Source organism: Lontra canadensis, unplaced genomic scaffold, assembly GCF_010015895.1.
Source record: "Lontra canadensis isolate GAN:19392208 unplaced genomic scaffold, GSC_riverotter_1.0 scaffold58, whole genome shotgun sequence".
NCBI classification, from domain to species: Eukaryota; Metazoa; Chordata; class Mammalia; order Carnivora; family Mustelidae; genus Lontra; species Lontra canadensis.
Window position 1 is genome coordinate 214013 of NW_022631052.1, and position 21486 is coordinate 235498.

General features: G+C 38.5%; 1 protein-coding gene across 2 annotated transcripts in view; it reads left to right on the plus strand.

Annotated features, from left to right (window-relative positions):
* Nucleotides 1-21486, plus strand: part of SPPL3 (signal peptide peptidase like 3) — a 146560-nt gene that overhangs the window by 77677 nt on the left and 47397 nt on the right. For both annotated transcript variants that reach the window (XM_032876125.1, XM_032876126.1), the window contains exon 2: nucleotides 16613-16690. In XM_032876125.1, the coding sequence (XP_032732016.1) occupies nucleotides 16613-16690 (78 nt within the window). The remainder of the gene's footprint in view (nucleotides 1-16612; nucleotides 16691-21486) is intronic.

Here is a 21486-nt window from a genome sequence, read left to right on the forward strand (position 1 = left end):
TTGGCAATCCAGCCTGAATCCCTCAAAGACTGGACCTGGCCTTTTTAACTTTTCTGGCCATTTGTCTTTTCACTACATCACCACACTCCCCCGCCCCAACTGGTATAAACCCCAACAGATACTCTTGTGGGAGTACATTCTTGCTTTATCTTTCCAACCCATTCTTGCTGCCTCACGTCTCTTGGTTCTCTTGCTCAGTCTTCTCTAGCTCAGCTGAACTACTGGTCTATTTGTAACCTCCCAGCGGACAAGAGTCTCCCATAGGCCTCCAAGCTGAACCTTTACACCTATCCACTCAACTTGATAGCCTGTTTACTTCTCTTTTTCCTTAGTGGGTGATAGGGGATTGGGTCTTTATCTCGGAGTGCCAGCACTTATCAGAGTACTAATTTCAATAGTCAAGCATGCAGTGATGCATTGGATAGGATGGGATAGTGACAAGCAGTTATTACTGTTGGAGCGCATATAACAGACATTAGATTTTGCAAGGTGATGGGGAGATTTGTTTGGTTTTAGATGTGTTGAATTTGAGGTGACCGCAGTCTATGCAGGTGGAGCTACCTTCATGGGCATCGGAGATTTTTTACTGAAATTCAGACTGTTTTAGGAATTCCCCTTGTTCTGGGACATTTCCTTTTAACTCTGGTTTACCTTGACAGAAGTAATGGAGGCACTGTGACTTAAATTGCCATCTTTTTGCTTGTCTACAGAAATAGATTTGTCACTAGGAGAGGTTAGCTACCAGGAGAGGTTAGCTACCAGGAGATGACTAAATGTCAACCTGTAACATCCACTTTTTTTTTTTTTTTTAAGATTTATTTATTTACTTTAGAAAGCACACATTCACCCACAAGGGGGAAGAGGGTGAGAATCTCAAGCAGACACCCTGCGGAGCACGGAGCCTGAAGCAGAACTTGATCTCAGGACCCTGAGATCATGACCCAAGCCAAAATCAAGAGTCAGGGGGCACCTGGGTGGCTCACTGGGTTAGGGCCTTTGCCTTCGCTCGGCTCAGGTCATGATCCCAGAGTCCTGGGATCAAGCCCGGCATCGGGCTCTCTGCTCCGCAGGGAGCCTGCTTCCGCCTCTCTCTCTGCCTGCCTCTCTGCCTAATTGTGATTTCTCTCTGTCAAATAAATAAAATATTAAAAAAAAAAATCAAGAGTCAGATGCTTAACTGACTGAGTCACAAGGCGCCCCTGCAGCACTGACTTTTACAAGGCATTGCAGAATTTCTTCTTAAAGTCCAGGTTTTGGAATTGTGTGCATGCTCAAGACTTTGTTTACAGAATAATACATAAAATTATTATATTATCAGCATTAAATGGCAGAGAATAATCTTGTAATGAGACTCATGAAGTGAAAATCAGTTTGCTGCATGTTTTTAAGAGCAATGTTAAAAACTAATTTCCTTCTTGTTTAAAAAAAAAAAAAAAAGTGATAGGGGCCCCTGGGTGGCTTAGTGGATTAAGCCTCCACCTTCATTCGCCTCAGGTCATGAGGTTGAGCCCCGAATCAGGTTCTCTGGTTGGCAGTGGGCCTGCTTCCCCCCCGCCCCCGCCTGCTCCTCTGCCTACTTGTGATCTCTCTCTCTCTCTCTCTCTCTGTCAAATAAATAAAAATCTTTTTTTTTTTAATGTGATAAAGTAAATACAGAAGTTACCAGTTTAACCATTTGTAAGTGGCATTAACTCCATTCACTTAGGTTGTTGTGCGGCTGTCACCACTATCCATTTTCAGAGCTTTTTCATCATCTCAAACAGAATTCTGTACCCATTGAACAATAATTCCCAGTTCTGGCAACCTCTACTCTACTTTCTCTATGATTTTTTTTTAATTTTTTAAAAAAGATTTTATTTATTTATTTGTCAGAGAGAGAGCATGCCCACAGGCAGGCAGAATGGCAGGCAGAGGAGGAGAGAGAAGCAGGATCCCTGCAGAGGAAGGAGCCCAATGTGGGACTCGATCCCAGGATCCTGGGATCACGACCTGAGCCAAAAGCAGTGGCTTAACCGACTGAGCCACCCAGGTGTCCCTCTCTCTATGAATTTAGCTCTTCTAGGCCCTTCGTATAAGTGGAATCAGACACTATTTGTCCTTTTGTGTCTTGCTTATTTCACTTTGCACATTTTCAGAGCTCATCTGTGTTGTAGCATGTATTGGAGTTGCCTTTTTTAAGGCTGCGTAATACTCATTTGGATATATATACATACCACATTTGCTTTATGCATTCATTTGTCGTTGGATAGTTTGGTTGCTTCCACCTTTAGGCTGTTGTGAATAATGTTGTTATGAACATGTATTCAAGTATTTGTTGAGTCCCTGCTTTCAGTTGTTTTGGGTATACAGACCTTACTAAGTTTTATGGGCATATATCATGAGACAGTATATAGACATCCAGGCGTAGTTCCTTCATGAAATATTAATCTTGGCCAGCATGTTAACACAAATTTTTGTAAATTTGTAAGGATATTTATTTAGTTCAAGTTCTAAAGCAATCTTGGATAGTGATACAAAAATGTCTTTGAAAGCTGCATTATAAGTTTCTTTTCCAAAAATGAATTCCTTGGTCAAATAAAAATATACAAACCACTTTCCTCTGGCTTGTACCTGTCTACCTTGAGAAAACCAATTGCCTAGGTTTTTCCCTTGCCTTAAAAATATATCTGTTACAGCTACTACAGGTCTATTTCTGGCTGCTGGTGTATTAACACAGAGGTCACAATTATGTTGCTGGGTGTATGCTCAAATCACAAAAAAAATGCACATGCTTTTGAAATTGTAATAGGGCATATCTAAAAGAATAATTAATAGGAAAAAATGAAAGCATAGTGCCATGGAATCCTTCAGTATCGGGTCTTCTTATTTCACAGGAGCATTGTATACCTTTTCTTATCTGTCCTACGCAGTAAAATCCATCTGAAAATAAAATGACTACAACTCATCTTTACTGCCATGGGGACTAATACCTTTCTTTCATAGGAATTTACTCAGTCCACAGATTTTGCATTTCTGATGGAAATATTTTTTTACTGTACTGTTTGGGTAAAATGTAAAATATCAACATATGGTACATCTCATATATGTTCTTTCCATAAAGTATTTGGTGCTAGTGAAGGGATATGAACGAATGAAAATTCTTCTTTTCTGATCCAAAAATATTTTGATATTGGAAATCCACCCATCTTCATGTTGTGACTCAGAGATGTTCATGACTCTTGATAGACTACATATATACACCTCTTTGGCAAAGCAGGAAATAGTGCCTCCATGGCTGAGTGGACGGACTCAGGCTCATAAATAATCACCTTTGTGAAATGAAAAGATGCCACTCCTACCAGGTAGTTGAATCCATCCACTAGGAGACAGGGTCACGCTTATCAAGCTTTGTGCCGAATATCAAGCTGCATCCTCTGGGAGGAAAGGACATGTTGTATTTTGACATTTTCTCTCCCTAGTAGCCAGGTTGCCTTGTGCAGTAACAACAGTATACAAGAGTGAGCAAACTGTTTCCATGTAGGACTAGATAGTAAATATTTTGGGCTTTGTGAGCCACGTGCAAACTGTCACAACTTTACAACTCTGCCAGTGAGGCACTGGACAGCAATAAACAATACCTTAATGGATGAGCTTAACTACTCTTTACTGAATAGCAGTAGGCCATAATTTGCCCACTCTTCGTATGTAGCAACCCATAGCACCTCCCATAACACTTTATTAAAACACTGCATTCTGGGGCGCCTGGGTGACTCAGCTGGGCATCTGTCTTTGGCTAAGGTTATGATCCCACAGTACTGGGATCAAGTCCCACTTCAGGCTCCCCGCTTGGTGGGGAGCCCACTTCTCTGCCTGCCCCTTCCCTTTCCTCTGCTCATGCTCTCTCTGAAATACATAAGTGAAATCTTCCAAAAAAAAAAACCACATTCTGTCACCTTGTATGCTGTGTCTTTCTTACTATATTGTAACCATCTTAAGTGACTGTCTTACTTTGTATCTTGCACATAAAGATTTAATTTATTTAAATTTTATTTAATAAGATTACCTATTCCATTATTAGGATACATATTTTCCCTTAAAATATAGAAAAATGTGGAAGGGGATTGTGGACATTATGTTAGACAAATATTTTAGATAAAAATACAAATTAAGGAGCGCCTGATGGCTCAGTCGATTAAGCATCCGACTCTTGGTTTTGGCTCAGGTCATGATCTTGCTGCTGTGAGATGGAGCCCTGTGTCAGGCTCCCCACTCAGTATGGAGTCTACTTCAGATTCTTCTTCTGCCTCTCCCCACTTGTGTGTGTGCTCTGTCTCTGTCTCTGTCGCTGTCTCTCTCTTTCTCTCTCTCTCTCTCTCTCTCTCACACACACACACACACACCCCTGAATAAATAAAACCTTTAAAAAAATACAAATAAAATCCTCTTTCAACATACTCTGTCTTAAAGGGAGAGATTATAGCATCTGTTAGGCTTTATATATAAGTCATTCTACATACTATATTTAAAACCAAAAATCTTGCATAGCAAAAAAATTGTTCACTACTTCTTAGTGTTTTGTGATTTTAGAATTGCATATGAGGGGACGCCTGGGTGGCTCAGTCGGTTAAGCTGCTGCCTTCGTCTCAGGTCATGATCTCAGGGTCCTGGGATCAAGTCCTGCATTGGGCTCCTTGCTCAGCGGGAAGCCTGCTTCTCTCTCTGCCTGCCACTCTGCCTGCTTGTACTCTCTCTTTCTCTGACAAATAAATAAATAAATAAAATCTTAAAAAAAAAATTTGCATATAAAAAAATGCTAGCAGTCTGTATAGCCAGGGCTGTGGGTAAATGTGTAAGGCAGCAATTCTCAAAGTGTGAACTTTGGATCTCTCAGGGTTCCTCAGACACTTTCAGGGGGCTTTAGGGTCAAACTGTATAATGCCATTAAAGTTTTTTGTCTTTTTCACTTTGAAGTGTTTTTTTTTGCTTATGGTTAAAAAGTGGTGATGGGTAAAACCACTGCTGGACTGTTACAGGAATCAAGGTAGTGGCATCAAAACTATGCTAGTAATCACTATATTCTTCACCACCATGCACACATTGTTTAAAAAAGATAACAAGGGCAGTTTCACTTAGGGTGAAACAGTGAAAATTACTTTTATTAGATCTCAACCCTTGAGAACACATTTTTTTTTTAAGATTATATATATTTATTTGACAGAGAGAGATCACAAGTAGGCAGCGAGGCAGGCAGAGAGAGAGGAGGAAGCAGGCTTCCTGCTGAACAGAGAGCCCATTGCGGGACTCGATCCCAGGACCCTGAGATCATGACCTGAGCCGAAGGCAGAGGCTTAATGCACTGAGCCACCCAGGTGCCCCAAGAACACATTTTTTAATAATGAAATGGAAAGTTCTCATTAAGCAGTTTGCTGTATACTAAAGTACCATGGGTTTTCTTGAAAAAACACTTCTGCAGTCAAGTGAGATGCTTGCCAAACTGGCTACTTTTTTCTTGGAACACTATTTTTACTTAAAGAATGACTAGTGGACAAAGTAGAGTTACTCACACTTTGATGTTTGACAGTTTCTCCAAAATGAAAAGTAAGCCTGTCACTTAAAACACATACACACACAGTACTTTTACCACTGATAAAATTTGAACATTTTAGTGAAAATAAGAATTTTGGAAAATTTATATGTTATCATTAGCCTGAGGAATGATACTAACAAATGTGGTTTTTCAGATATTGTATAATGAAATGTGACAACATGTGGAATAGCTACATAACTCAATGAACCAGTATTTTCCAGATGATCAATACGTAGATGTTACAAAAACCATCCATGGGTAGAGGATTCAAAGTACAGCATAATCCACTGGATTTTAACATATGATCCATTGGATTTTAACAGAATGACAAAAAAATTCACTGATATGGTGTCAGATTTCACTTTGGAAACTAACCTTTAAGAAATTACCACTTGCTGAAGTTTAGTGTAGTATCAAAAAAGAGTATCCTCATTTATCTAAAAATGTTATTATAATACCCCTCCCTTTTCCAACTACCCATCCGTGTAAGGCCAGATTTCCTTCTCTTTAGCATTCAACTAAAGCAATGTATGGCAACAGAATGAATGCAGAGGCAGTTATGAAGAGTCTGGCTGTCTTCCTTTTAAGCCAGCCATTAAAGAGGTACGCAGAAATGTAAGAGAATGCCATCCCCTTGTCTCACTAAATTCTTTTTTGTTTTGGAAAATAGTTCTTTTTCTTTTAAAAAATTTGTGCTCAGGGCACTTGGGTGGTGCAGTTGGTTGAGCTTCTAAGTCTTGGTTTCAGCTCAGCTCATGATCTCTGGGTCGTGAGTTAAAGCCCCTTGTTGGGCCCTGAGCTCACCGCCAACTCAACGCAAAGTCTGCTTGAGACTGTCTCTCTCTCTCTGCCCCTACCCCCTGCTCTCTCTTTCTCTAAAGTAAATAAATTTTTTAAAAAAATTATGCTCCTATGTAATGGTTTTGTTATATTTAAATGAATTAATAAATGTTTTTAATTTTTCTCAGTTTTAATTTCTAACTGTTATTACCCACAGGAACAAAAGTACTAAAGGGTCTTCACTTCAAGAGTATAGTTTCAAGATGAGAAAGTTTGCAGAGTGCTAGTGTAGGGCACTGTCTGTGCCGGGTTGGAATATTAGTTGCTTGGTTTGTTGGATGGATAAGAATGCTTTCATTGTATAGCTGGAAGGCTGACACATAGAACACATTATAGAACAGTACTCTCTGTGTCTCAATTTGGCATGATTTTTAGCAGGCTATGTGTTATAAGCACTTGCTGGTAAAGCATCTAGAAATAGATGTTTGATTGTAGAGCAATTACTAAGTAAAATCCAGCATGGTTCTAAAAATCTTTGGGTGTAGAATATAATCTTACTGTATATGAGAGAGCTTTCTGGTAGCTTTTTGTCTTTGTCTATTAAGGTTGGGGGAATGTAGTAAAGGAATTAGGAGTTTTCATAGTGACCATATAAAATATCTCAATAGCTAACCTGTACTTGACTGTACTTGGCACAGTCTCCCAAGTCTGTCTTCAGTACATTTGGCTAACCTGATTTTGGCATGTCTAAAATACATGTATTTAGTTTCTTTTTGCATTTCAGTAGGAATTCCTTTGTTTCAGGGTGTAGAGTATGTTCCTGTCTTTAATGTGCATGAAGTCTCTGGAAGAAACACCTCACTAGGAAGTCTTGAGAGATGACACATTTCTGCTGATGGCTTTGGCAGAGTTTGAAGTATGGGATAGGAAGAGGTTGTAAAATAAAGAAGATCGCAGGGCTTTGATTTCCTAGATTTGATTTCCAAGAATTGGCCAGACTACCTTTTTCTAGGGAATGTCTTTCCCTCTCTGCCTACCGTACTCTGGTTGTACCCCCAAAGCCCAGACCCCAATTCTGTTGTAAAGTTCTAGGATCTCGGCATACTTCTGAAGTGCTGACAATTCTTTCTTCACTGCTTTTTGTGGACCAACAGAAGCGAAGAGAGAGGTATGGACCCGGCACTCTTCTCCCATCATTATCAGCAGTGAAAACCTTTATTGAACAATCTGTTTGACAAAGGAACAAAAGAGCCGTGGGTTAGACCCTAGAGCTGGCCAGTTTTTTTAGAAAGTGACTCAGAAGGAGTTTCGCTGGGTTGATTAAACCAACCAGTTATGGAATTAATAAGTCACAGAAATAAAAGGCCCAGCATAAGAAATATAAGCAATGATATTATAATAGTTGTATGTAACAGTTGTATGGTAGCTTGTGGTGAACATAGCATAATGTGTAAACTTGGTGAATCACTATGTTGTATGCCTGAAACTAATGTAATATTGTGTCAACCATACTAAAAATAAATATCAATTTTCAGTTGCCTGAAAACAGTATTGATTTACCTATAACATGCCAGTGATCAGCCAAACATAAACGGATATTTTTGGAAGGACTTATAATTTTTGGAGGAAAAACACAATATAAAAATCTAGAATCCTTTTTTTTTTTTAAGATTTTATTTACGTATTTGACAGACAAGTAGGCAGAGAGGCAGGCAGAGACAGAGAGAGGAGGAAGCAGGCTCCCCGCTGAGCAGAGAGCCCGAGGTGGGGCTTGATCCCAGGACCCTGGGATCATGACCCGAGCTGAAGGCAGAGGCTTTAACCCACTGAGCCACCCAGGTGCCCTTAAAAACCTAGAATCTTAAAAATAAAAATTAGTTGGGCCTTGAAGTTTATTGAGGACAAAGGAGGATTTTATAGAGACCAGGAAGATGTAAAGCCTTGCCCAGGGAAGATCACATGGCTAGTTATAGTATAATTAAAAATAGAAACTGGAGCTCCCTGACTCCCAACTTTGTCATCAGATGATCAAGTCAGTTTGGGAGAGTCTGGAGTAAGGCTGCATGTGTTCAGAACTGCACCTGGCTCCTCACCTCAAAATGGTGATCATCACACAGGTCCACAATTCCCAAACCCCAAGTTCTGAAAACCCAGAGTTTTTCTGTAATTCGTTTGGAAGCAAAACCTGACCTAAGCTGATATGAAGCAGTTTCTAATCTTCATTTATCTTACTTCGGTTATTAATGTTTCACTACAGAAACATTAATATTTGATTATGAGGTACTGTACTAGACCCAAGTGAGGGTGTTTTCTGTGTAAGATCCAAAAAATTTGAATTCTGCAGCACATCTGTTCACAAGGTATTGTTTTGGCTAAGGAGTTGTGGACACGTAGGACCTAACCTCACAGAATGGTTGTGAGAATTAAGCACTCAGTAAAATGTCAGATGTTGCTCTTACCACCAAGAAAGCGCCAGAAGCCCGGTTTTGAAGTGAAATATGGGCATCTTCCTATACAAGTGTATGTCAGTGCAGTCATGAGAACTTTCCTCCTTTGGTGGAAATGTTCTTTATCTGGCCGTTCGATACAGTAGCCACCAGCTATTGGACACTTGAAATTCAACTAGTATAACCAATGAGCCAAATTTTTAATTAAATTTAAATAACCACATGTGTCTAGTGGCCGTTTTAGTGCCAGTAGCTGCTATATTGGACAGTGCAGTTTGGTATTTGAGTTCATGTTCCATTCAGTCTTTACTTTTGCTATTTTTGTAATTACCTCTTTGTATTGATTAAGATACAACATGACCCAGCAGACTGTTGGGTAAGACAGCTGGTGTGAGGGGGAGAACTTGTGTTTCTAACTACATTCTAGGCTTATCATCAGCTGAATAGTTCTTTTGTCCTCAGGGATTTTTAAAGACTTAATAGTAAAGTGTACATATTGCTACTTAAACTTGACACAGGCAACCTCTAGTGAAATAAATGTAAGTGATTCATAAAACATAATGCATCTATGCGAAGAAGTCCCTAAACTTAGAGAATGTAAGTGGCAGAAGGTTTTCTGGTAAATGTGAAAAAAGAAAAACTTCATCATGAAGTTTTTAGAATAGCAGAATGTGCTAACATGTTCAATGTCCATGACAAAATGTGCTAGCATGTTCACATTTCATAAGCAGATGTTATTTTCCAAAAATACACATTTGAAATGTAATATTATGTATAATATCAATGTTTTCGATAGCCTCTAGGCTGGCAGGAGTCGTTAGAGTGCATCTGCCAGAGCACAAGATGCAGTGTTTCCTCCTGTTTTTCACAGGAGATTTGACTGTTTGGTGTCAGGACATGGACGTTATCTTTAACTGTTTGCCTTTCCATGGTTTTTGCCTTTGAAAAAAGGACAATAGAAACGTTCCTGTCTTCTCTAAATCTTAAATTGACAAAAAAGAGCAACACAGGCACAGGCATCCATTTGTTTCTGTTGAGGTTAGAAACCACAGTCTACCATTCTAATTTAGAAAGTCAAGTGAGATGAAAAAGTGTGAAGCATTGGGAGATCCTGCCATTGTTAATACCTCAGAAATAATGTTTAGATGGTGTGTATGTGGTTAAAAGTTGCAAAGGAAAAGAAAAAGAAGAATGCTTTCTAAATTGTCAGGTTTTCCATGTCTTAATTTTATACCCAAAGACCAATAAGGTGAGGCAATAGAAAAGAACAGCTCCTGGTACGTAGTTGAGTTTTCAGAGAGAGTAGGTTGTAGAAGAATGTGTGTGTGTCCCGATTATATGGCTGTGTATACATTCTGCAATTTATGGAGAAGGATGCACACACCAGATTATAAACAGTGTCTGCTCATAGGGAATGGGAGTGCAAAGGAGGAGGAGGGAGGAGATGGTTGTACTTTTGCTTCTTAACTTATTTGTTACAATGAACATGAATTTTTTGGTAATTTTTTAAAAATATTTTTGCTTATTTATCTGAGAGAGTGTGCGGCTTGAACAGGGGAAGGAGCAGAGGGAGAGGGACAGACTCTGAGCTCAGCATGAAGCCCAACGTGGGGCTGTCTCAATGACCCTGAGATCACGACCGAGCTAAAATAAAGTTTCGGAAGCTCAGCTGACTGAGCCACCCAGGTGTGCCCCATTTTGGCAATTTTTTAAAAAGAAAATCACTACTGTTTTTAAAATGCAAATTGGCCAAAATTAATTTTAAACCATACTCTGTATAATAAGTTCTTTGTGTTAAAAAGCTTTTGTAAAACTTCCATAATGGTAATTAGAGTTGAAAATATATGACATTTCAAATAACCCCAAGAAATAATTTATAACTTCTAATTATGTGATACTTGGTACAATTTGCTGTGTGATAACTTTTTAAAATGTTACTATAAATTACAAAATACCATGGATATATCAGGAGCCAGCTTTCACCAGATTTTCTTGTATAGATTGGAAAAATAAAACTGTTCAGTCTAGACAAAACCATTTTCTGAAACTGTGCATTTAGTTCTGCAGTAGGTAACATGCTTATTGGCTGGTAGCCCTTGTCAGCCTCTTTAGAAGGCATTTTGCACATGGTCAGACCTTTGCCTTGAAAAAGACTGAAGAACGTTGGTTTACTACAAGGATGGTCAGCCACAGAGACAAGAGCACAGTCCAAAGAACCTGTGGAAGATAAAGAGCTGGTTTAGTAACAGTTCAACCCCAAACTTTTAGAAATCTTAACTGATGAGTCTTTGGAGAGTCTCCACTGATTGGAGAGATGTAGCAAAAGGAATAAACAATGGTATGAGATCTTAAGATACTGAGTTTGAGGGGTGCCTGGGTGCTCAGTGGGTAAGCCTCTGCCTTCGGCTCAGATCATGATCTCAGGGTCCTGGGATCGAGCCCCACATCAGGCTCTCTGCTCAGCGGGGAGCCTGCTCCTCCCTACCCCCCCACTCTTGCCTCTCTGCCTACTGTGATCTCTCTCTCTGTCAAGTAAATAAATAAAAATCTTAAGAAAAAAAAAAAAGATGTTTGGGAAGTTTAGACTTTAATCTACCTTTTAGGTAATGAAAATAGGCTTCAGAATACAAAGGGTACAAAAAAACCAAGGCATCCAACCCAAGTAAAACAGCAGCAAAAAAGGGGGTGCCTGGGTGGCTCAGTGGGTTAAAGCCTCTTCCTTGGGCGCAGGTCATGATCCCAGAGTCCTGGGATCATGCCTGGGTGGCTCAGTGGGTTAAAGCCTCTGCCTTGGGCTCAGGTCATGATCCCAGGGTCCTGGGATGGAGCCCCACAATGGGCTCTCTGCTCAGCAGGGCGCCTGCTTCCCCCCGCCCTTCTCTCCACCTGCCTCTCTGCCTACTTGTGATCTCTGTCAAATAAATAAATAAAAGCTTTAAAAAAAAAAAAAACAGCAAAAGAAAAGATCCTTAAAAAAAAAAAAAGTATGCCTTTGTTTTTTATAGCCTTGGAATCTAGAAAAAAAATTAAATTAAAAAAAATGCCTACTAGCCTTTAATCACGTGAAAAGCTGCTTAAGCTCACTTTTAATCAATTTTTTAAATTTTAATTATATCAGGAAATTAATGCAAATGAAAGCCATACTGAGATACCAATTTTCATGTTTCAGATTGGTAAAAATTCTGAAATTAGAGACACCATTGACAAGGCTTTGGAAAGAGGAACTCTAATCTGTTGCTGGTGAGAATGCAAAATGATACAGTGTCTCTGGAGGGCAGTTTGGCAGTATCTATCAAATTGCATGTGTATTTCCTCTGTGATAGGCAGTCTCATTTTTAAGACCTTTGTTCTAAACATGTGTCATTTCATGTGTGCATTGCAGGTATAATTTACTCCGTTTTTGTTTTGTTTTTTGGTTTTTTTTTTTTTTTTTTTTTGTAGAAGTGTGGTTAAGAGAATTTTTGGAAACAACCAGTGTCTATCTAAAAGGGATTTGTTTAAAAAACAAACAAAAAACTGCTTTTCAGTGTATCCACACAATAGAATACTATGCAGCTTAAAGAAAACAAAAGAGAGAAAATCTGCACATACTAATATATAGGAAGATCTGTACGTTATATTGTGAAAGGAGGATAGGGGAAGTACAGAGTCTTGCCTTTTGTGTTAGAAATAGTGAAAAATAATACGTGTTTATATTATATATTCTAGAAGACTTTACAAGAAAGTAAAGTGGTTATCTAAAGAGGAGCTGGGGGAAACTAGATGGGATTGGGACTTACTGGTGTGTCCCTTTTAATATATGTAGTTTTGATTTTTGTACCATATGATTGCATGATGTTTTCCAAAAAATTTGTTAATTTTAAGAAAATGTTCCTTCTAGAGGCGCCTGGGTGACTCAGTGGGTTAAGCCTCTGCCTTCTTCAGCTCAGGTCATAATCTCAGGGTCCTGGGATTGAGCCCCACATCAGGCTCTCTGCTCGGCGGGGAGCCTGCTTTCCCCCCTCTCTCTGCCTGCCTCTCTGCCTACTTGTGATCCCTCTCTGTCAAATAAATAAATAAATAAAATCTTTAAAAAAAAAAAAAAAGAAAGAAAGAAAATGTTCCTTCTAAACAGAGGTCATTTGTTTTCGAAATTTTAAGAAGAGATGGACAAAAGCGATTATGTCAAAGCAAGAAATTCAATTCTAAAATAAAGAGACATTGATTGAATTTGTTTTCTTAATATACGAAATGTAGTCTTGTGGTGGGTAAGCCCTGTCTATGTCGTCTGGTTGTCTGCCTGAAAGAGGACCTATTGGCCACTCAACAGCTGCACGGCTGAACACAGACTGGCAGAGCAGCTAGGGTGGCTGTCCTGTCGCCTGCATCTCCATTCCCTCTGCTGACTGAAATTTTAGGAAGGGGTGGTTGCCTACCATGGGGCGCTGTGGTTCAGAACTCATGATCCAGAGCAGATGTTCCTGTATCCATTTGCCTCTCACACTTTTAACTGTCTCACCAGTTTTCATGTTGCTGTGAAAAAAGATGGGTTTTTTTCCTTTTTTAACTTTTTATTGTGGAATTTTTCAAAATACACAAAAGTAGAGGGAAGAGTATAATTGACTCTTGAATAACATGGGTTTGAAATGCACAGGTCTACTTATATACACGGATTTTTTTTTTTCCAGTAAATACACTACAGGACTGTAAATGCACTTTCCTTATGATTTTCTTAACATTTCTCTAACTTTATTATAAGAATACAACATGTAATATAACATAAAAAATATCAGTCAACTGTTGATGTTATTGGTTAACAGTAGTTTAGTAACAGTTAAGTATCTGGGGAGTCAGAAGTTGTACGATTTTCAACTGTGAAGGGAGTTCAGCATCCTTAACCCCTAGGTTGCTCAAGGGTCAGCTTTATAATGAATTCCCATCTACCTATCATTCTAGCATCAATAACTAAAAATTTTGCCTTAAAAAAAACTATCCCTACTCTCCTCCCCACCCCCAGACATTTTAAAGCAAACCTTAAATCATTTCACCCAGAGTCACTGCAGTATGTGCCTTTAAAAACTGAAGATCAAAAAAAAAAAAAAAAAGTGATACTACAGACCACAGTATCTTACCATTGAATTTCACTGTGTGTCCTGTTTTTTAGAAAGGTTTAAATTCCTCTGTATTCACCAGTCTTTCTCTTCTCGCTGGGATAATTTCAGTCAGCATACACAAAATGTTGAGTATCTCCTATCTTAAAAAAAAAATCAGACCTGGGGACCCTGGGTGGCACAGTCGGTTAAGTGTCATACTGGTTTTGGCTCAGGTTGTGATCTCAGGCAGTTGTGGGATCGAGCCCCCTCCTTGAAGAGTCTGCTTGTCTGCTTAAGACTATCTCCGTCTGTCCCTCCCACCCCCCGCACGTGCATGGGGTATCTCTCTCTCAAATAAGTAAATCTTTAAAACAAATTTTTTCCAGGCCTCACTTACCCTTAACATTCCCCTCCTACTGCTCTTCCCTTCTTTGTGCCTTTCAAAAAGATGTCAGTCTCCATTTGCCTGATTCTCATTCTCAGCCAGTTCCAACCTCACTCCCATCACTGCCATGCCTTAAAGTGTTCTTGTTTGGTTGGTTTTTTTTTAAGATTTTATTTATTTATTTGACAGACAGAGATCACAAGTAGGCAGAGCAGCAGGCAGAGAGAGAGGGGAGGGGGGGAAGCAGGCTCCCTGACGTGGGGCTCCATCCAAGGAACCAAGGTTCATGACCTGAGCCGAAGGCAGAGGCTTTAACCCACTGAGCCACCCAGGCACCCCATAAAGTGTTCTTGTTAAGGTCACAGGTGACTTAGTTGGTAAATAAATCCAATGGATACCAGTTTTTATCTTACTTGCTATCTCCCCAGCCTTCAGCACAGGTGACCTCTCCCTCCTAATACTAACCGTGATTGCTAGTTCAGCTGCTCAGCTCTTCGTAGGAATTGTCTCAGGGGGGAGCGGCAGGAGAGGGAGAAGCAGGTTAGATGTGAGCCTGATGTGAGCCCGGTGTGAGGCTTGATTCCAGGACTCTAGGATCAGAACCTGAGCCGTAGGCAAATGCTTAACCAACTGAGCCATGCAGTGTCCCTCATTTGATTGTTTAATATCTATTTAAGGTAGGTGCCATTATTTGCGTTTTATAGGTGAAGAGGCTGGACTTAGGTTGGGTAACTACTGGTAAGTGGTAAAGCAAGGGTTTAAATTCAGGCACCATCCGATCCTGCTGCCTCTGTGAAATACTCTCACCGCACTGTGCTATCCTGGGTTTTCTGGGTTTTCTTCTCTTTTCTTGTTCATTTTGGGAGGTATGTCTTTGTGTTTTCCAGCTTCTCCTTCTTGACCTTTATATTTTATAGAAGTTTCTCAGGCTTTCCTCCTGGGTCCTCTTACTGCTGCTAGGCAGTCTCATGCACACCTATGGTTTCAGTTAACATGTTGAAGGTGATGAGCTCCCAATATATATCTTTGTCCTCAAGCTGCTTCTGAGCTCTAGACCCACATACCCACCTGTCTACTCAACAATCCAAAACCCAACATACAAGGAATTTGCCTCTGTATGTTGCCTTTTTTGCTTAATGGTACAGCCATTCAGCAGCTGCTCAGCAGAAAGCTGGGGATGCTTTTAGCTCTTAAAAACAATTACCAAGTCCATTACAGTGTCTTTTATCTCAGTTGTTCATCTGTTACCCTAAGGAAAGTCCCCCACCCCCAATTCTTCAGTAGGACCCACCTATTATATATTCTCAGAGGACCTTGTACTTTTCTCTCTCCCCTTTACAACATTTTCCATGATGATATTTACTTGTTTTAAACTCTTGTTTTCATCCCTTTGGAAAGAACGGAGTTTAATTTTTTTATTCCTTTAGAACATTCAGTATGGGACCAAGACAGTCTTGTTTGTTACTGTATCCCCAATCACTAGCAGAGTACCAGCATAGAGGCATCATCAAATATTTGGTGAATGAAAAAAAAAATTTGTTTTAGGAAAATCGTGAACAAAAATGATTAGTGTGAAGGGTTAACTCCTGGAGACAGGCTTATGCACAAGAATTTTGTTGGTCAAGCCCTAGAAGAGAGCTAAAGAATTGGCCAGTAGGATTTAGAGAAGTGGGATGGTTGGGGATGTGGCAATGGCAAGAATTGCTGACTGTTGTTAATGTGTAAAGAGAAGGGGGTGTCAAGAATGCAGCCGACTTCTAGCTTTGAACTGAGGGAATTGTAATTCCATTCCTTAAGAGGATCAAGTATGAAGGGAAGTATACTGACTTTAATTTAGGACCTTGTTGTGTTGAAAGAACTCCTGTAGGACACCTGGATGGGGAGAACCCAGTGGGCAATTAAAAAATGGAAATGGAGTACAGGGAAGAGATGCAGGCTTCACCTCATCACTGAGGGAAAGCAGTAAAATACTATTAACAGTTCAAGTGTAAACTGATAACAGTTTAATCACCGAGACTTTTTTATCTTTGGCACAGTGATGGTATATATTTTGGTACTTCTTAAATTGGGAGTGGATGTTGTAGGCATATGTGGTATACAGAGGTGGGATTTTTACGTTGATATCATTTAACATCCTGAGAATGTTAACTTATAATAGCTGCGAACCTACACACGTATTCTTTCTATTAAACTAGCAGACCTCATTTTAATTACGCTGTTTGTTCATGCTAATTTACTTTTTTTTTTTTTTTTTGACTTAAAGACAATAATGAAGCTTAGTGGGATAGAACTCCACCAGACTGTAAACTCCATGAGGACTTGTAGCATGTGATCTAATTTTTTTCCCCTCTTATTTCTCTAGGGCCTATTCCCTGGTGGATTCCAGTCAAGTGTCTACATTTCTGATTTCAATTCTGCTTATAGTCTATGGTAGTTTCAGGTGAGTTGCTCTCAATATGGATGGATTTCAGTTGGAGCTGGAAGAAGCCTTGCTCTGAAAGTGTGAAAACTTACTGCTCTGTGAATAGAAACATGACTAACAAGAATTGAGTTAGAGTGGGATAATTCTGATATTTATTCTTTGGTTGGCTGCTGTTAAAACATTTTAATCCAAACATGTAAAAATTGCTTAAAAATTAAAATTTAAAATTGCTTTAATTCTGGTTCTAGAAATAATGACTCATATTAAGTGTATTCATTGAAAAGATCAAGGAGAGAATCCTTGATAGTGATTCTACAGAGTTTGAAAGGGGACAGAAAGTTTTCCTTAATATGGAGGCATTGACATTGGTTGAGCCATATGCAGTTACTGATGGTCTATTCTTTTGACCTACAGAAATGATTTCATACGGTTTAACCTATTATTTTTAGGATTGTGCCAAGATCATTCACCAAGTATTCTGCTAACCTTGGCAGTGCTGAGACTGGATCCTCTTGAAATCCCTGTCTTACCAGACAGCCCTAGGAATGGAATACAAAGGAAAATCCAGAAGCTAGAGGCTTCTTTTTCTCCCTCCTTACTTGAGAGAGAGGAAATTAGTGGTTGTATAACTCAGATGTTTTATGGATTATATATTTACAAATGAAGGCTGCCTGAGAAATTTTAAATAGAGAAGTTGGAATGGGTTGACAGTGATAAATGAAATAATCAGGTGTGAGGATTTTGAACTGCCCAGTATTATAGTTGTATTTGAATGAGCACTTGATAAAATCAGACTTCTAGGTTTAATCTCAAAACTGGGTAGAATGGTGAAATACTATTGATAATTCCAGTATCAGCTGATGAAAGTTTGAATGATTAAGATTTCTACTGAGAGCCCTAGAATCATAACCACTCTTAGGAAGCATTAATCAAGCTAGAGCAATTTAGAACCTTATCAACATAATCTTGATATTTTGTATCATACTTGGGACATGTTTCTGATTTTTTCTCTTTGAGTATATAATGTATCAACATTTCAAAAACTACTTTGTCATTAAAAACAAGATCTTATAGGGGCACCTGGGTGGCTCAGTGGGTTAAAGCCTCTGCCTTCAACTCAGGTCATGATCTCAGGGTCCTGGGATGGAGTTCCGCATTGGGCTCTCTGCTCAGCAGGGAGCCTGCTTCCTCCTCTCTCTCTCTGCCTGCCTCTCTGCCTACTTGTGATCTCTCTCTGTCAAATAAAATCATTGGGGGGGGAAACACAAGATCTTGTAGATTCAAAATTCTGATACTACTTTCATTAGTAGAAATGACTTTGGTGTATAATTTATATACAATGTACATTTTCATTTTTAAATCATTTACTTTCTGATTATTTTTACCTAACAAAAAATATTTTCCATAATCTTCATACTAATTTTTAGTAAGTTGATATTTCTTTGTGTTACTGTCTTACTCCACTATTGTTGGACATGTGGATTGTTAAAGTGACCATCTTTTTATGTGTTCTTTGGTTAAATTATTTCCTTAAGACAAATATCCAGAAGTTGAAAAACTTTGCCAGAGAGTGTGAACTGGCTCTTACTACATACATATTGCCATATTGTTTTCCAGAAAGGTAATACCAGTTATACGACTGGGCAGATTTTGAACAAAATTGATGTAATAGGTGTACCATAAAATTATATAGATGGAAAGGACTTCTCTGGTCAACTCTTTTATTTTACAAATGAAGAAACTGAAGCCCAACAAGATGGAGTAACTTGACAAAGATTACACAACTAGTTGGTAACAAACTCTGGACTAGAACCCAATTCTTAATACTTCTGGTCCAGTACCTTCTATCTTTTATACTTTAAGGAATTTAAATTGACCTCACTGAGTAAGTCTGGAAGTGTTTTCTTCTGTTTCCTGGAAAAGATTATGCAAAATTGTGTTACTTCTTTTTTATGTATATGCTAGAACTCACCAGTAATACCATCTAAAGCCCGGCTTTTCTCTTTGTGGGAAGATGATTTTTGTTTTTTCCTACTTTGTTTACTACTTTCTTTCTTTCTCTCTCTCTTTTTTTAAGTAGTAGGACTGTAAAAAAAATTTTGTGATAAAATATAATGTAAAATTTACTATTTTTAACCATTTTTAATTACACAGTTCAGTAGCCAGTTTGAGCCTTTTTTAGCACACGTTACTGGTCTTTTATTATAGCCATTTTGATACTAGGATGTGAAGTGATACCTCATTTTGGCTTTGGTTGCATTTCCCTAATAATTCAGATTAGAATGTTGAAAAGTTGTTGAACATCTTTTCATGTGCTCTGTTGGCCATATGTTTTTCTTCTTTGGTGAAATGTCTATTCAGATCTTTGGCCATTTTTAAATTGGGTTGTTTTTGTTATACTGAGTTGTAACATTTCTTTAAATAGTCTGAATACAAGTTCTCTCTCAGTCCTAGGATTTGCAGATGTCTTCTCCCAATCTCTGCCTTTCATCATCTTGATACTGTCTTTCATTTTCATAGTGTGTAAGCATCTTTAATTTTAATAAAGTCCACCTTACCAACTTTTTGTTTCATGGATCGTGTTTTGGTGAAAAGTTGTTTCCTAATCCATGGGCACAAAGAGTTTCTCATGTTTTCTTTAAAAAATTTTTCTAGTTTTGTTGCTTTCATTTAAGTCCATAATTCATTGTGAGTTAATTTTTCTGTGTGGCATGAAGTAAAATGTAAATTTATTTTATGAATGTGGCTGTCCAGTTGTCCTGGCACCATTTATTGAAAAGTCTGTCCATTTCCCCATCAAATTGCATCAGCACCACTGTGAAAACACAGTTGACTGTAAATGTGGATACCGATTTCTGTTCTTTGGTCCATATATCTCTCCTTAGGCCAGTACCACAGTGTCTTGATTGCTGTAGCTTTTATAATAACTGTTGAAATCCATCATGCTCATCTTACAGCTTAGTACTTTTTTAGAATTTTTGCTACACTAGATCTTCTGTATTTCCTTGTAAATTTAGATTTAGCTGGTTGTTTTCTACCAAAAAAGTCTACTGAGATTTTGTAGGTATTGTGGATATGCAGATCACTTCAGGGAGTGGCTCTCCTAAAACTGAGTCTTCCTGTTCAGAGACCTCAACTATATCTCCATTTACTTAGAACTTTACTTTTTCTTAGTAATGCTTTGTAATTTTCCATGTACAAGGCTTGCACTTCTGTTGTTAAGTATGTCATTCTTTTGGATATTCCTAAGTATTTCATTCTCTTTGGATATAGTATTTGATGAAATTTTTTTCTTGGTTTCATTTTTGGGTTTTTCATTGGTGAGTATGTAGAACCACGCTTGATTTTGTATGTTGATCTGGTATCCTGTGGCCTTGATGAACTCGTTTATTGTGCTGATAGTTTTTTGTATACAGACTCCTTAGGTTTTTCTACACGCAGGATAATGTGGTCTGCAAATAAAGACAGTTTTGTTTCTTCTTTTCAAATCTGAATGCCTTTAATTTTTCCTCCTCCTCCTTTTCCCACCCTTATTGCATAGGATAGAACCTCCAGTAAAGTGTTGAATAGAAAGTGAAAAGAGCACACTTCCGTCCTTCTTTGCTTTGTTCCTCATCTTAAGGGGAAAGCATTTCATTGTTCACCAGTAAGTGCAGTGTTACCTGTACGTTTTTCATAAATGCCTTTATCAGTGAGGAAATTTCTTCCTGTGTCTAGTTTGTGGAGAGTTCTTATCATGAATGGGTTTTGTCATGTATTCTCATGCTTTTACTGAGATAGTCATGTGGCTTTTATGCATTGTTCTATTAATACAGTATATTAATGTTTTAATGTTGAACCAACTTTGTATTCCTGGGGTAAATCTCCGCTCATGGTTATATACCCTTTTAAACGTTGCTCATATTTTGTTAAAGACTTTTGTGTCTGTATTCATGAGGGATATTGGTCGGTTCTGCTCTTGTTATCCATCTTCTTATGATTTTGGTACCTAGATAATACTGGCTTCATTGAACGAGTCGAGAAGTGTTTCCTCTTTTATTTTCCTGAAAAGATTGTGTTAGAATTGTACTATTTCTTCTTTAAATATTTGTTAGAGTTTACCTATCTAAAGCTGGGCTTTCCTTTGTGGGAAGCTTTTTTTGGTTTTGTTTTTTTCCTACTTGGTTCACCACTTTATTCCTTTTTCTTTTTTTTTTAAGTATTAGTAGGGTTTTGTTTTGTTTTGGTTTAAAGATTTTATTTATTTATTTAATTGACAGACAGAGATCACAAGTAGGCTGAGAGGCAGGCAGAGAGAGAGAGAGGAGAAAGCAGGCTCCCCACAGAGCAGAGAGCATGATGTGGGGCTTGATCCCAAGACCCTGGGATCATGACCTGAGCCGAAGGCAGAGGCTTAACCCACTGAGCCACCCAGGTGCCCCTAGTAGGGTTTTTTATTTTTTTAATAGCTTTATACATATCTATACATAGATAAAATTCTATGTAAAGTGCACAATTTTAGTATTTACAAAATTGTGCAACTGTCACCACTTTTAGAACAATTTTATCATCCCAGAGGAAGCCTTGTATCCATTAGCAGTCATTCCCCTTTGCCTTATCCCTTGTTCTAGGCAACCACTAATCTGTTTTCTGTCTCTATATAGATTTGCCTATTCTGGAAATTTACATTTAAGTACAATCTGCAATACATGGCCTTTTGTGACTGGCTCTTTCACTTAATGTTCTTAAAGTTTATTCATGTTGTAGCATGTGTCAGTACTTCATTCCTTTTTATTGCCCAATATCTTGTTTATCCATGCATCAATTGATAGATA